Source organism: Lathamus discolor, chromosome Z (assembly GCF_037157495.1).
Source record: "Lathamus discolor isolate bLatDis1 chromosome Z, bLatDis1.hap1, whole genome shotgun sequence".
Lineage (NCBI taxonomy): Eukaryota > Metazoa > Chordata > Aves > Psittaciformes > Psittacidae > Lathamus > Lathamus discolor.
This window is the reverse complement of record NC_088909.1, coordinates 60,729,239-60,743,701: the sequence shown is the minus strand read 5'-3', so window position 1 is coordinate 60,743,701 and position 14,463 is coordinate 60,729,239. Positions and strand designations below refer to the sequence as shown.

The following is a 14,463-nucleotide window of genomic DNA, read 5'->3' as shown; positions in this document are numbered from 1 at the left end:
AAATAAAATAATAATTAAAAAAAAAAGAGTTTAAAAATGCCTTGGTGGGGGGAAGGGGAAGGGAATGTAGTAACCATACAGGCCTAAGACATTATGAATCTGTGAGAAAAAGAGGAGACTAATAAGAAAATATTTGGAATTATATTTAATTTCATCTTAATTCATTCACATAAAGAGAAGATTTATATAAAGAATGACAGAAAAATTCCAAGGAATTAAGAAAAGAAGCAGACAAATGATTTCCTCTGGAGAGAAACAAATTTGTAAAACCAAATCAAGATGCAATACTATACCAAAAAATATCGTCAAACACAAAATATATGGCCAAAACCACAGAGGAATGAATAATAATTATTATTTTTAAAGATGTAAGACTAAGAGTGGAATCTACGAGATTTAGGAACGTAATTGCTTCTCAAATTCAATGGGACTCAAAATTATCAGCTCATTGAGTTTAGGATAGCATATAGTCATGAATGGCAACAGCTTGAAAAGTGGGAAGGTGGCAAAGCAGGGTGTCATACAAAGATTGTCAAGACTACACACATTTGTTCACTTTATGCCATGCAGCACTGACCTCGAAGGAAGATATTATGTGGGAGGGTGAAATGTTCTGGCAATAAATTAAGCTGAGGGGAGGGGAAGACAGAAGAAGCTAGGATTCAGAGGGATGCAACAAAACACTCATGAACAAGCTTACGGAAAGACACAGTACAAGGAAGTTTTATTCATTGCATGCTTAAAAACAGAATATGAACTTACTCCTCTACCTAAGTTCTGATTTCTGCTAAAGAACCTTTACATCACTAGGACATTGTGAATGAGATGTAACTGAAACAATCTTTGTGCCCTTGCTCACACAACCCAAAAGAAAAGAGTAATCACAGAGGAAATAAAGCCCTAGAATAAAATGGCCATTTAAAGGATTTACACAAATCAACCAACCAACTAACCAACCAAGCAATCCCAAAATCTAAAAACCCTGCTGGAGGAATTTATTTCAGCATTATCTGTAAAGGCCACTTTTTAGATCATTTTGGACTAGCTTTTGTGAGAAAGATGTTATGTGTATGTCTAAGGCTCAGAAGAGGGCAACCAGAAAGATACATGGACTTTATAATCTTGTTTATTCAAAAGAGGTGAGAAACTATATCCATGTTTTTTAATAACTTTGAATTCCCTTTTGAGGTATGTGCACACCTACCTCTGAATGGAACTGATACAGGATGTCATTTCCACTGTGCAGCTTTTTCATAGAATCATAGAACGGTTTGGGTTTGAAGGGATGTTAAAAATCATCTAGTTTCACCCCCTCCTTCCATGAACAGGAACACCTCACACTAGACCAGGTTGCTCAAACCCCTGTCCAAGCTGGCTTTGAACAATGCCAGGGATGGGGCAGCCACAGCTTCTCTGGGCAGCCTGTGCCAGTGCTTCACCAGTCTCACAGCACTAAGTACTTAGTACTTTCTTACTAATATCAACACTAATTTCAAAGCTACATAAATTTCACTGAAGAAGAAAATAATAATTAATTTTATCATCTTAATTCCATTACACACAGAAAGTCTCATACTGATGCCTACTGAAGAATCTTCACAGCTGAGATCAAGGACTGGCTATAATACTCTGTAAGATGATGCAAAGGAAATCAGTATGAATTGTATAAGACTTAGGAAGAAGTGACATAATTGGTGTAAGAAGTTATACTATATTATCTCTATCAGAAGTATCCGTCCAAGAGCTTCCCATCCCTTCCCAGTTTTGAGTATCTAACACTACCAGGAATTCTTATTAGTATTAGCTTTCAAGACAGGCACAACATAGTCATGAATACTGCCCAATTACCCTGCTCTGCTAATACTGTGATTTGGAAGTGTTGGTTTTTAAGGGTCGAGAAACACTACATCATATAGCCATTTAATTTTTAGTTACCCCTTCTTTTCATCTGTCCTCCCCACAACAAATTTTTTGCCAGCCTTCAACTCAATTTAGCTTTCCTGAAGTTCTTTAGGTGACTGGGCCACTTATTAGTCATGTTTAGACTGCACACAACCCTTTCAGTATAAACCAGGCTCTTTCAGTAGCTGCTGTACAACTTGCAACCTTTGCAACATCAGTGCCAAGCCACCAAAGGTTTCTAACCTCACAGGTTGCTTTGCCCATTGCTGTTTTTCCTTACAATACAGAGATGATGCATGGAAGTGCCTCATGTTCCCCTGGCTTTGGCATTCATGTTATTTCACCTCTGTTTACCCACTGCCTTCTGTGGCATTTCAAGCTCTTAATCTGCTGCCATGCTCCCTGATTTCCTTCATATTTTTAAGGGCAGTTAATTTTTCTGGAGCACTCCACTTTTCTTTCTCTATTGCTCCTGCCTTTGACATATTCTGTATTAATGAACACATACAGCCACAAATATGCTGCTGTCACCTAAATACTCACTCGCCCCTAAGCTTGAAATGAAGAGAGGAAGTAAATACAGCTTTATCAAGTGCTACATTTTTGCATTCTGCTTCAAAACTGGCCTTAAAATTTCAGTGACGATATATGGATACTGAGGATCCATTTTAATCATAGAGCTCAGGAGCTTGCAGTTTGTTCTGGAGATATCCAGCATTCACCCTGACATCCTTCTCTTTCCTCCTCCTTCTCCTTTTCTTCTTCCTGTTCTTATTACTACTCCCAACAGAAAGACCTCATCTCTATTGTCGGCTCTGAGCTCAGATCAATTTGGGCAGTATTTTTAAGCACTGGTACCAAAATGTAGTAACAATGTCCCTTAATGAAGAAATAAAACCAGCTGCTTAAACATCAAACTTTGGGCCATCAACTATGATGATGACATATGTCCATTTCAACAGGGCTAAAATGAGTGAAGAAATTTTACCTCTTCATCAAGCACCAAATCCCTCTAGCAGGCTTGAGATCAGTAGAAAGTAACTGGAGTCTCAGGGGACAGGGAGAATACCAGTTAGCTTACATAAGAAGGCTACTGACATGTGGGAACGATAGCCTGAAGAAATGCACTCTTGCACAACATTGGTCAAGCCCTACTGTGCATCCCTTTACAGCAACAGAATCCTTTTTATCTGTATAAAGTGATCACAAATTCCAGGGACAGCAGTAGTATGTGACAGCTAAAAGAGCATCACTACCACTTCATCCCCTATACTGCACACAAAAATCAGAGCCCAAAGTAAACACCTCAGGTAAAAAATCAACAGGAGCCTAGATATGATTCTTTCTTTCCCCTGTGGATGCAATCAGATCATTCCCATCTGCCCAGAAGGAATCCAGAAGATGTATCTTCATTTATTACTTGATCTACCAAACAACTTATCCTGTCTTCTCTCCACCCTAGGCAAGTCTTTCAGTATCACAGCAATCCCATCAGAGCAGGCTGGCCAAATCCATACAAAGACTGACAGCAACCTTCTCCCAGCTGCATGAGTTCCTGTCTCCATCCTGTTGAATCTCAATTTTGTGTTTACCCATTCAGTTCAAGCACAAAGAACTCAGGAGCAGAAGAAAGCACAATGAACAGCAAGCTGACACCCCCCTCCACCCCTCCCCACCCGAGCACAGCCAGTGACAGAATAAACATCTCCTTCTGTTCCACTAGCCACAAAACTCTTCTCAACATGCTGCAGGAAAAGGCCAGAAGCCAAACAAGTATACACCAGTGGAAGAGAGCCGCAGAGAACAAGGTCATCCCCAGTGCCCTAGGTCTTTGAAACAGTGGGGAGTTTGTTCAGTAAACTTGGAGGTGAACAAGCCCTGCACTTGTTCCACCAGTCCCTGCCAATCTGATGCAGGAGAAAAGTTCCCATCTGACCCAACATCTGATAATTAGTTTAACACTGACCACAAGAAGTAAGACACACCAACAAATACCGGAGAGTTTTAACAAGCACTGGCAGGCAGTCTGGCCACTGTGATAAGGAGAGATTGGCAAAATGTGACAGGAAAGCAGAAACTTGGTCTAGGTTAAAGAAAGAAGGAACACAGGTGGGGGGAAAAAAAAAGCAGCCTTCAAGGAAGAAGGGTTAATCTGATACTTCAAAGTGAGCATGCAGCATCTCTACTATGGGGCACAAAAACAGGGAAACAGGCGGGACAAATAGACAGCTTTTGCAGCCTTACTGTAACTACAAAAGCAGAAGCATCTTTTGTTCTTCAGTGTGCAGATTACAGTCTTGCATCCTTCCAACTCACCTTGCAATTAAACCAATTAGTGATTGAAGGTTTGCCTGAATTTGCCCTGCAGTCGCTACTTTGCCTCCCCAATTAAAAACCAGCCAAACAAAAGGGTCTCAAACTTCAGAAGAGTGGGGTCCAAACCCCACTCCCTGAAAAAAGCTGAAACCCCAAACTAAATATATTCTGTTCCGATACAAGATTTCTGAACTGTGAGGATTCTGACCCCTGTGGTCTTCCCCAAACATTAGCAGCCATAACACACCAAGACACAGTAGCAATAGTGACAGAGAACCAGCATCAAAGGTGGAGAGGACAGCCTTAGGAATTTTCTGCCCTGATTGGAAGGTTAGAAAAATATCCCTTAATCAAGAACAACAGTGCAGATGAATAGAAATAAACAATTCAGCCACAAACTATGGTATGGATTAAAAATAAATAAATCAGAGATAGTGTGTTTGAGCATATGGAAAGCTTGATTCTCTTCCGAAAGGCGGAAGGAAGAGGGAGATGTGTGGATCACTTTAACAGTCCTGCCTCATTGGCATCAGCTGAGAACATTTTGTTGAAAAGGCTCACTGCATCTCTCTGTTCTCCTCTCATTCTGCTACTACATGCAATTGCTTTAGCAAACCTGCTAAAGGCCCTCTATACCCCTCAGGATTTCATCTGTCAAGCAGTACAGAAGACACACATCCCGATTATGCATTATCCACTTTGAAAAAGTATACAGAAATGGGAAGGTATTTACAGTTCTTCAACAACAGTCCCAGAAAACAAGGCTTAATCAAGCAGTTTTGTACCCAGCCTGACTCTGGCAAAGCAAGCAGATATATTTATATTTCAGACTCTACATGAGGCAAAGTTCTTTTCCACTGGCAAAGGCTAAAGTTCAGAAAAAGCTGGAACAGGGCAATGGGTGTTTCACTTAGCAGTTTTCAAAACACTTGCTGCTGCAAGTAATTAAATTTAATGAGGATGTTGACATACCATGTACTGGGAAACTCAAGAAATCTTCTAGTTCTGACCCTGCATGTGTTTTGTGATGTGTGCTGGTATTAATAATAGATCCCGTTTGGTTTGCACAACAGTGAAAAGCATTATTGAGCTTCAAGGGCACACACAAAGTGTGCTGCTTTCTACATTTCAGGAACTGGTTACCACTAAAAAGAAATGAACTTGTACAATAGCAGCATGACTGAGAAGGCATTAAAAGCCACATCCAGGTCTGTCTAATCTATCACTTGCACTTCACTGTTTTGACAATTCAATAATCTTAATCAGTAACATTAAAAAACTATTATTTTGAATTACTGCACACAGTCATGATCAAACAGTTTTATGAGGCTTCAAATCTGCCAGCCATATGACTAAAGAATAGCACTTTGCTCTACAATACAGTTAGGCCAAAGGGATTATTTTCACAAAATAAAGAGCAACTCAAGAAAAGCAGTAGTACTAGCCATAGTAATTTAGGGCAAGTATTTTACACACTTCCAAGATGTTTTTGCGAAGGGTGAATTCATAATGTGAAACAGTTAATCTACTGAGTCGTTCTGTTTCATGGTCTATACGATGACAGGTTGCACTCATAGATTTCTAAGTTTACAAAGGAAGGCAGTCCACCACCTCCACAGGCCTTGAATACAAGCAAACATGTAACACCAGGAATTACACAAACACAGTGTCATGGCCATGTGCTTTCTCTGTAGCTGATCACTTTGCAGATAATGACTGTTGCTTCTATTCCTGTTTTCTAGTGTTCAGTCATGTAAGTTTTGTGTCTTCACTTTGCTTCCAACTCCTCCTTGCTGGAAGAGACAGTAGTCTTCCTATGTTATGCCTAGACAATGGACTGTGGGATTCCATTGCCTTGCACTCATCAGGAACAGAGCTGACCCCACACAACGCAACACTGGAAACCCTTATCTGTGACACATACTGGCCCACAGAATGATAATATCATCTGCAAATCCATAAAGCTTTTCTGGGCAGAGATTAACATTAATATAAATTCTGATTCTCATAAAGACTGTGAAAGGACATTTTGTTAAGGGATTCTTCCAATCCTTCTAGCAGTCTGTGATATTTCAATTTGCACTGTATTTTTACTGTGTAAGTAAATTACCAAAAGTGTTAAGCCACTTTTCGATGTCAAGGGAAAATAAGTAAGTTAATCCAAACAGACAAACAAGCCAATCACACAAATGTTAACAAATAGTCAAACACCACCATTTTTTTTCTTTCAAGAAGAAAAATACCTGTAAGCTATTGGGACAGAAAAAGAACATTTTACCACAATGGCAGCCTTATCATTCCAACAAGAGTTGAACACCACAAAACATTCAGTGCCTTGTGATATGCAAAACAGAGAAAAGTTGCATTTGTGATTAACTTTCACTGTTTTATATGTCTGTTTGTAAAACACCCCCTAAAAAAAGACATCCTCATCACCCCCTCAAAAAACAAGTGCTTTGCCTCTCATTATATTAGGATACAGGTTCCTAATTACATTAGGATACTGAAAATGGGTTCTTTACTTGCCAAGTATCACCTAACACTCAAAGAGAGGTATGATACAAAAAGCAGCATTTTCCAATGATGTCTCTGCAAGAAGGCTTTCTCTGCTGACTCGCAGAAACCGACACAAATACCTTACATTTCCATGCTGACACAGTATTGTGGTGAACCCAGGATAGACAGGCATACATACAAGCACTGAAGTAGGTATTTTGCTTTCTAACAACAATGTAGTTGCCAGGGGTGGGCCCACCTAAAATGTTCAGCACCCACTCCTCTTTAACTTCCATGAAAAGTGTATCAAGCAACCAAAACATCTCCAGGATACACAGCTGAAAACTTCAGATATGCTTGCTGCTACCAGCACAGAACTAAAAGAGATGACTCACAGAAATTTAAATGTATTCACATCTTTTAACAAATGGATCAATCTAAAAGAACAAAAGAAATATTCTAAGAAAGGCCCCTTAGGAAACATTTTCCGCAGCGAAAAAAAGCATCAGCATAAGTTCCACTGGGCTGTTGTGCCAGAACAGTTCTATTCAGACATTCACTCCCTATTACAATTCAGTACCCTTTACTCTTTTCTCCCTTTTTACATGGCTCTACAATTGGCAAGATGAGTTCTAGCTCCTCAAATCTCCCCCAAGTCATCCTACTCTATTTCCTTCTCCAACCACAATATTCATCCACTGACAAGAACAGAACCCTTGTGCAACCATTTCAGTTATACTAGCCTGCTGCATACATACCAACCTAAAAATCAAATTCAGAACAATATAACACAACCATTTGTCTGTCTTTCACCACAGCCCTAATTCAATCTTGCATCCCCAGTGAATCAACTTGATCACAGCCCTTGCTGGACATTATTTGTACACACTAACACATGCGAAAAACAACCACGCTACATCATGAGCCCCACTTACTATTGGCTCCAGCTAGACATAATAGTGCCCATCATAAAAACCTGTATTTTCTGTTATTGAGACCAGTTTTTTATCTAGTCCTACATATCACCTGTGACTTGCACACCTATGCCACAGAGACATTGATTTATTCCCTTCTAAAACCTAAAAATAAGTAATGTCACAAGAGCACCAATCATTAACCTGACTTATGGCCAACTTCCTAATGTAAAATAATTACTTAAAAAAGGTTATTACTTTCTTAAATAAGGCTGAAAATGTTAACACGATTATCATAACACCTGTACTCTTCTGACTAGCTCCCCAGTGGGTGGCTTCTATTATTGTCAAAGTGACTTAACCATTAACCCTGTTTAAAGATGATCAAGCTAACTGGGACAATTTCTGCTTTGGTTTCGGGGCTGCAATACAGATCTAGGTAACAAAGTCAATCTCATGAAATGTTTTTGTTAACAGTCATCATTTCATGTATTTTTAGGAACAGTTCCTTAAAGGTTGTAAAATTATCTTCTATAGGGATCTGCACTTTAACTCTACTAATCATGACTTTGAGCTTCTGGGATAACAAAACAAAAAAAAAAAAAAAAAAAGTACTTTTTAACAAGTTATTGGTGTTAAAAGATTGCCAACACTCAGAAAGACTAGGACAGCCCTTGAGAATTACTCTCTACTTCTTAGCCAACAATGGAACTTTTTTTAAAGAAAAAAAGCAATAAAAAAGCAGCAAAATACATCACAAGAGGTACTGTGCTTGCTGGATTAGTTAAAGCTAGCATTAGCAAAAATAAAAGCTCAGTTAGTAAGTCTTCATTGTACTGTTCCAGACAACCCTTTGACAAAAGGTAGTGTGAGAGCAGCTGGTCAAAATCTTTTCATAAGATTCTAATTCTGACCCCAGAAATGACTTGCTAAACCACAAAAATATTATTCACATCTCTTTTTCCTCAATAAAGTATTTCTATGATGATTATTTTTTTCTTTAAATTCCTTCCTGCTATTTTTTGAACTTATTTCTTATCTTTCACTCTTTCTCAATTCACACATTTTCCGGTGAGAAGGGAAAGCAAGCAAGATGAGAGACCAAAAATGCTACAAAATGATTACTGATAGGTTTTACCTCCCCCATTCTCAGTTTGCCAGTAACCTAAGCAAAATAGCAGCAATAAAAAAAAACTTAAGAACCTTCCAAAGTTCAAGAAAAAAGGTGTTTCTTTTCCTTCCTGTATTATGCCCTCCATCCATCCCAGTGTCTTGAACATCTGCGGGTCTGAAACTTTTATTTATAGTCACCTACATTCTCCTCCTGTGTCAACGTAATTCATCCAGGAAGTTTCTTCCCCAAAGGCTAGCTCTTTTCTTAATTTGAAGAAAATGCCACCCAAAACATGTCTAATAAGTTACCACTTAAAAAGGCTTAAAGCTTGCTGTGATACCATGCAACACCTTTTCTATGAGTCTGCATTTTCACTGTTAACAGTGTCCCTTCCTTCTGCTGTGTTCCAAGTATCTTCTGCATAACCTACCAGCACAAGGAGATTAACAGCTTTCAAAAGAAAAGAAAATGGTTCTGAGATTCTTCTTCCTGCAGATGCAGCTTAATATCTGAAGGCACTTTTGGTGTCCTCTGTAGCAAGGACAAGGGGAATGATTACTTTTACTGTCATTACAGGTTAACATTTTAAGCTTAATCATGTGGTTTCATTGAAGTACTCTACTAACAAAATAAAGGGATGTTTTTCAGGAACATGGATGGAATTAGATGATCCCTTTCCAACTGGCTATCAACAGAAATTCTCCCTTTGAAAATTTTCTACAATTTAAATCTCTGCCAAGAAGCAGAGCCAGCACTGACATATTTTAAAGTCAGCTGGTGACAGGACAAGTTGACAAGTAGAATGAACTGGTGAGGTTCTAAAGCAGGTCACTTCCTACAATACCATGTTTACTCTTGGTTTTGATGCAATTTCTCTTTTTTCTTGATGATCAAATGAATCTGATTTTTCAGCAAGCTGCCTGCTGTATTATCTTTTTTTTTGTAATAAAAGTATTAAGTGGCACCTTAGACAATTAAATTCTTGCTTTGAGGCACCTCTTACCATTAGAGTCCTCCACTTCTTCAGCTGGAGTGTGGTTCTTGGAGGTGTGATGGGCGTGTGAGGCTGCAAGGTTGACAATGCGGGGTCTTGGAAGGGTCAGTGCTTTCCCATGCACTTTCAAGGAGTGCTCTTTCAGCTGGCTGATTGTCATGGTGGAAAATGAGCAGGAGGAACATTTGTAGGCATGTTCACCTGGGTGAGCGAAATACAGGCAAGTCATCAGCTCACAAAAGAAACAAAATGGGGTCCCCATACTTCTCTTACTGAGCTTGGCAGTAAAACTCCCATGGATTCTTCAGCAAAAGACTGAAACCAAAGAGAACAAGCTATGCACATTTCCTTGTTGGACCATTCTGGAAGTACATGGGTAGACACCTGCTTTGGACCAAAGTATCACTTTCTGACAGCTGCAGATCCTTGTAAAGTGACTGATGTCAAAAACCAGAGGCCAAATTCTTAGCACACTTGCATTGAATGGTATGAGAAGAAAACGGACTTTGGGATGAAAATGGAGTCACTTAACTATAGCACTTCCAAATTTCTTTGGGAGCTTAGCAACTAGAGGGGGTGAAGTCATGAGTTTCTGCATGCAGCACATCCAACGTCATAATTAATGAAGCATGGACACTACAAAATGCTAACAAAGGTCCTTATGAAAAAAAAAAAGGGGGGGAGTGGGGTGCTGAAATTTACATTTGGGTAGGTTGCATTTTCCTAATGAAAAACCTGACATTAGGCAGCAGTAATCTTAGCAGTAATCTTCAAACAAATGGTAGTCAAGTCAAGGTTAGTTACTACAAGAAGTAAACACGGCATTACCAAGAACAGTGCATATCTGTAAGGCTACTTGAAAGTGTGTTATGAAAACGCACTAAAAGAAGTGAAAGAACAGAAGTAATGAAAAGTAGTGAACTTAATTTTGAATACATTCCAAGCCAGAGACAGCAACCAAGAGGAAACAAATCCTGAGACAAGATTTGTTTTGTGTTAAGCATGGAGGCAACTGGAACACCAAGTGAAACCGTCCCAACACAAACAATGTGATATTATACAGGTGCCAAGTTATTGTTTTGGAAGTGCCACTTCCACGGACAAGAGTAACACTGGCCACGTATGAGTTGTACATAAAGTGCCAAAACTAATACAGGAGTGAAATATTCATGAGTAGTAACAGAAGAACAAGAGTTCTGGTAATGAATGAAGCAGAACATGTTTCCTATGTCTCAACAAATTCAACAAACAAGTTTCTCAAACAGCATTGTTTTCCAACACCAGAAATAAGTGAACAAAAAGAGAATGTGAAAACACATGTATTGTAGCAAGTCAGAGTAAGCATACCTGAAAAGATTAACAACCTAATTGCAATCCTTCATAAAAATAACTCCTGCCCCTTCTTCCAAAAAAACTATACTAATAAAGGAGACAAAATACAATCTCTTAAAAACCTTCTTTTGCTACATCTGAAAAAGTACAGGTCAGTTAATCTGAAATGATAGAACAAGAAATTGCCCGATGTTCTTTCAATGGCATTCCTCGCCTGCATATCATTACATATTAACTTTTTACAAATAGAAAGAAAACATTTTTTTGTACATAACATAACAAAAGTTGCTCAATGGGACAGGATTATTAAGGACAAAAGAAACTCCGAAGTATAAGATACCCAGGAGATACAGATATAGACAAACCGTCATGGTTTGTCAATACAAGTCTCCTGCATGCCAGTAGACACCAACTATTAACTTTAAAGCACCACAAGACATTAAAGCAAATACAGGATGATTACATATTAAGCAGTCTACATACAACTAATAAATATACCCACTATTCAGCCATAACAGTTTAGGTGGACATCGGCATGAAAGGATGTATTTGATTGCAGAGGAAAGGCTACAGTTTGGCTTAACAGAAGCCTTCTATACTTTTTTTTACTGCTAGTCTTGCATTTTATAGAATGGTTAATAAGCATATATATAAATAAATCTTAAAAAAAGTATGTAGTATGTCTCAACACCCAATAGGTACTCAAAGCATTATGTTCCAGATTACACAGAAACGGAACAGGGCTCTGTTTTACAGCCATCCATTTGTGTGTGTAGTGAATCATAGAATCATAGAATAGTTAGGGTTGGAAAACAAGATCATCTAGTTCCAACCTCCTGACATGGGCAGGGACACCTCACACTAAACCATCCCACCCAAGGCTTTCTCCAACCTGGCCTTGAACACCGCCAGGGATGGAGTATTTACATCTCCCTCAGGCAGCCTATTACAGTGCCTCACCACCCTCACAGTAAAGAACTTCTTCCTTATATCCAATCTAAACTTCCCCTGTTTAAGTTTTAATCTGTTACCTCTTGTCCTATCACTACAGTCCCTAATGAAGAGTCCCTCCCCAGCATCCTTATAAACCCCCTTCAGATACTGGAAGGCTGCTATGAGGTCTCCATGCGGCTTTCCCTTCTCCAGGCTGAACAGCCCCAACTTTCTCAGCCTGTCTTCATACAGTGGTGCTCCAGCCCCTTGATCATCCACGTGGCCCTCCTCTGGACTTGTACCAACAGTTCCATGTCCTTTTTATGTTGAGGACTCCAGAACTGCACGCAGACTCCAAGTCGGGAGTCTGTGTAGAGGGGCGGGATCACTTCCTTCGACCTCCTGGTCATGCTCCTTTTGATGCAGCCCAGGATACGGTTGGCTTTCTGGGCTGTGAGCGCACACTGAAGCTGGCTCATGTTCAGTTTCTCATCAACCAGCACCCCCAAGTCCTTCTCTGCAGGGCTGCTCTGAATCTCTTCTCTGCCCAACCTGTAGCTGTGCCTGGGATTGCCTCGACCCAGGTGTAGAACCTTGCACTTGGCATGGTTATACTTCATAAGGTTGGCATCAGCCCACCTCACAAGCACGTCAAGGTCCCTCTGGATGGCATTCCTTCCCTCCAGTGTATCAACCAAACCACACAGCTTGGTGTCATCGACAAACTTGCTGAGGTCGCTCTCAATTCCACTGTCCATGTCAGCGACAAAGATGTTGAACAAGACCGGTCCCAACACCGATCCCTGAGGGACACCACTCGTTACCGGTCTCCAGCCGGACATTGAGTCATTGACCACAACTCTTTGCATGTGGCCATCCAGCCAGCTCTTTATCCACCGAGTGGTCCATCTATCAAATTGATGTCTCTCCAATTTAGAGACAAGGATGTTGTGCTGGACAGTGTCAAATGCTTTGCATAAATCCAGGTAGATGACGTCAACTGCTCTACCCCTGTCCATCAATTCTGTAGCCCCATCATAGAAGGCCACCAAACTGGTCAGGCAGGATTTCCCCTTAGTGAAGCCATGCCACCAACCACCTCATTGTTTTTCATGTGCTTTAGCATGCTTTCAGTGCATCTAGTGTCATTACTAATGAAGCAAGGACACTAGAAAATCTTAATAAAAGTCCTGCAAAAATTATATATTAAAAAAAAGATTAAAAAAAATCAGATTAAAACATGTAGCCCATTTAGAGATACTGTAAACCCTTCTGCTTCATGCCAAAGGAGATGGCACATACTGGATGACAAACAAATGCCAGAACCACTGAGTAGTACCAGCTGTTCGGCAAGAACGCATTTTATAGTGTACTGAATTTTCATCCATACCCAGAAAATAAAGGAAAGGCAGACTGAGTAAAATATTTCAGGATTCTGTATTTTACTGAATTTTATAGGTCTCCTATAGAGACTTGGAGACTTCAGAAAAATTCTACATTTAAATAAACTGATAATTAGATGATTGATAAGAGACCAAAAATTGGTCACAAAAGAGGTTCAGAGAATCATTGTGTTATAGAAAATCTGGGGAGGCTGAGGGAAAGTCTCCATAACATGTTTATTCAGTAGTATATATTTCTGAAGGAGCGATTTGAAACACAGCAAAGCAAAGCTTTGCCTGAAAAATATACAAGCAACTTGTCTGTGATGTGAAATGGTAGAAATGGACTGAGGCAGTAACAGGTCATAAGCCTTTGGAAAACTTGTTATACAAGTAATTGTGCAAGTACTATCTAGAAAACCATTGTGTTCTTGCACATTGCAAAACATGGTCCTTTGAGGCATGTCCAGTAATCAAGTTCAAGAGCATGAATTCATAATAAATAAATCAAAGACTTACATGAGGAGGAGTGTGAAATAAATATTAGCTGCATGCTAACTTGACTCTAAACTTCTGGAAGGTTCAAACAAGGTAACACAAAGTAGCCCAAATGCACATTAGCATAAAGAAAACATTATCTTATGGTTGGCAAAGATAAAGAACCATGTCACCTCTGTACAGGATCTGAAACTGTAAACTGGAACTGCTGCATACAGTTGGATTGCCTACAAGGGACAGAATGCCATGGGCCCCAGTACAACAGGAGACTGGCAAAAATTAAGCTAATCCAAAATACCCATCTAAGTACCGAAAAGGGTCCTGGCACAATCTCTGTGAAATCTGAAATCAGTACAGGAAATAAAGTACAAGCAAGCATCAATCCTCAATCCCTCCTACATTTTTGTATGTGAAAAGTGCCTTTGGATCAATGGTGAAATTACTTCTTTTTCTTTTTTTTGTCTTCCCCTCAGCAGACAAGACAAATTCTCCTGCCTTTTCTCCTCATTTTCCCATCTTCCTCCTTCACCCCAACCTGTGTATATGATGTAGTGTAAACAAATAACAAAGAAAGGAACACAC

General features: G+C 39.6%; 1 protein-coding gene across 5 annotated transcripts in view; it reads right to left on the bottom strand.

Annotated features, from left to right (window-relative positions):
* ZNF462 (zinc finger protein 462) overlaps positions 1-14,463 on the bottom strand; it is a 94,072-nt gene that overhangs the window by 26,653 nt on the left and 52,956 nt on the right. For 4 of the 5 annotated variants that reach the window (XM_065662036.1, XM_065662038.1, XM_065662037.1 and 1 more), the window contains exon 7: positions 9,746-9,937. The exons of the other annotated variant lie outside the window; for it this stretch is intronic. In XM_065662036.1, coding sequence (XP_065518108.1) covers positions 9,746-9,937 — 192 coding nt within the window. The remainder of the gene's footprint in view (positions 1-9,745; positions 9,938-14,463) is intronic. 5 annotated transcript variants of the gene reach the window in all.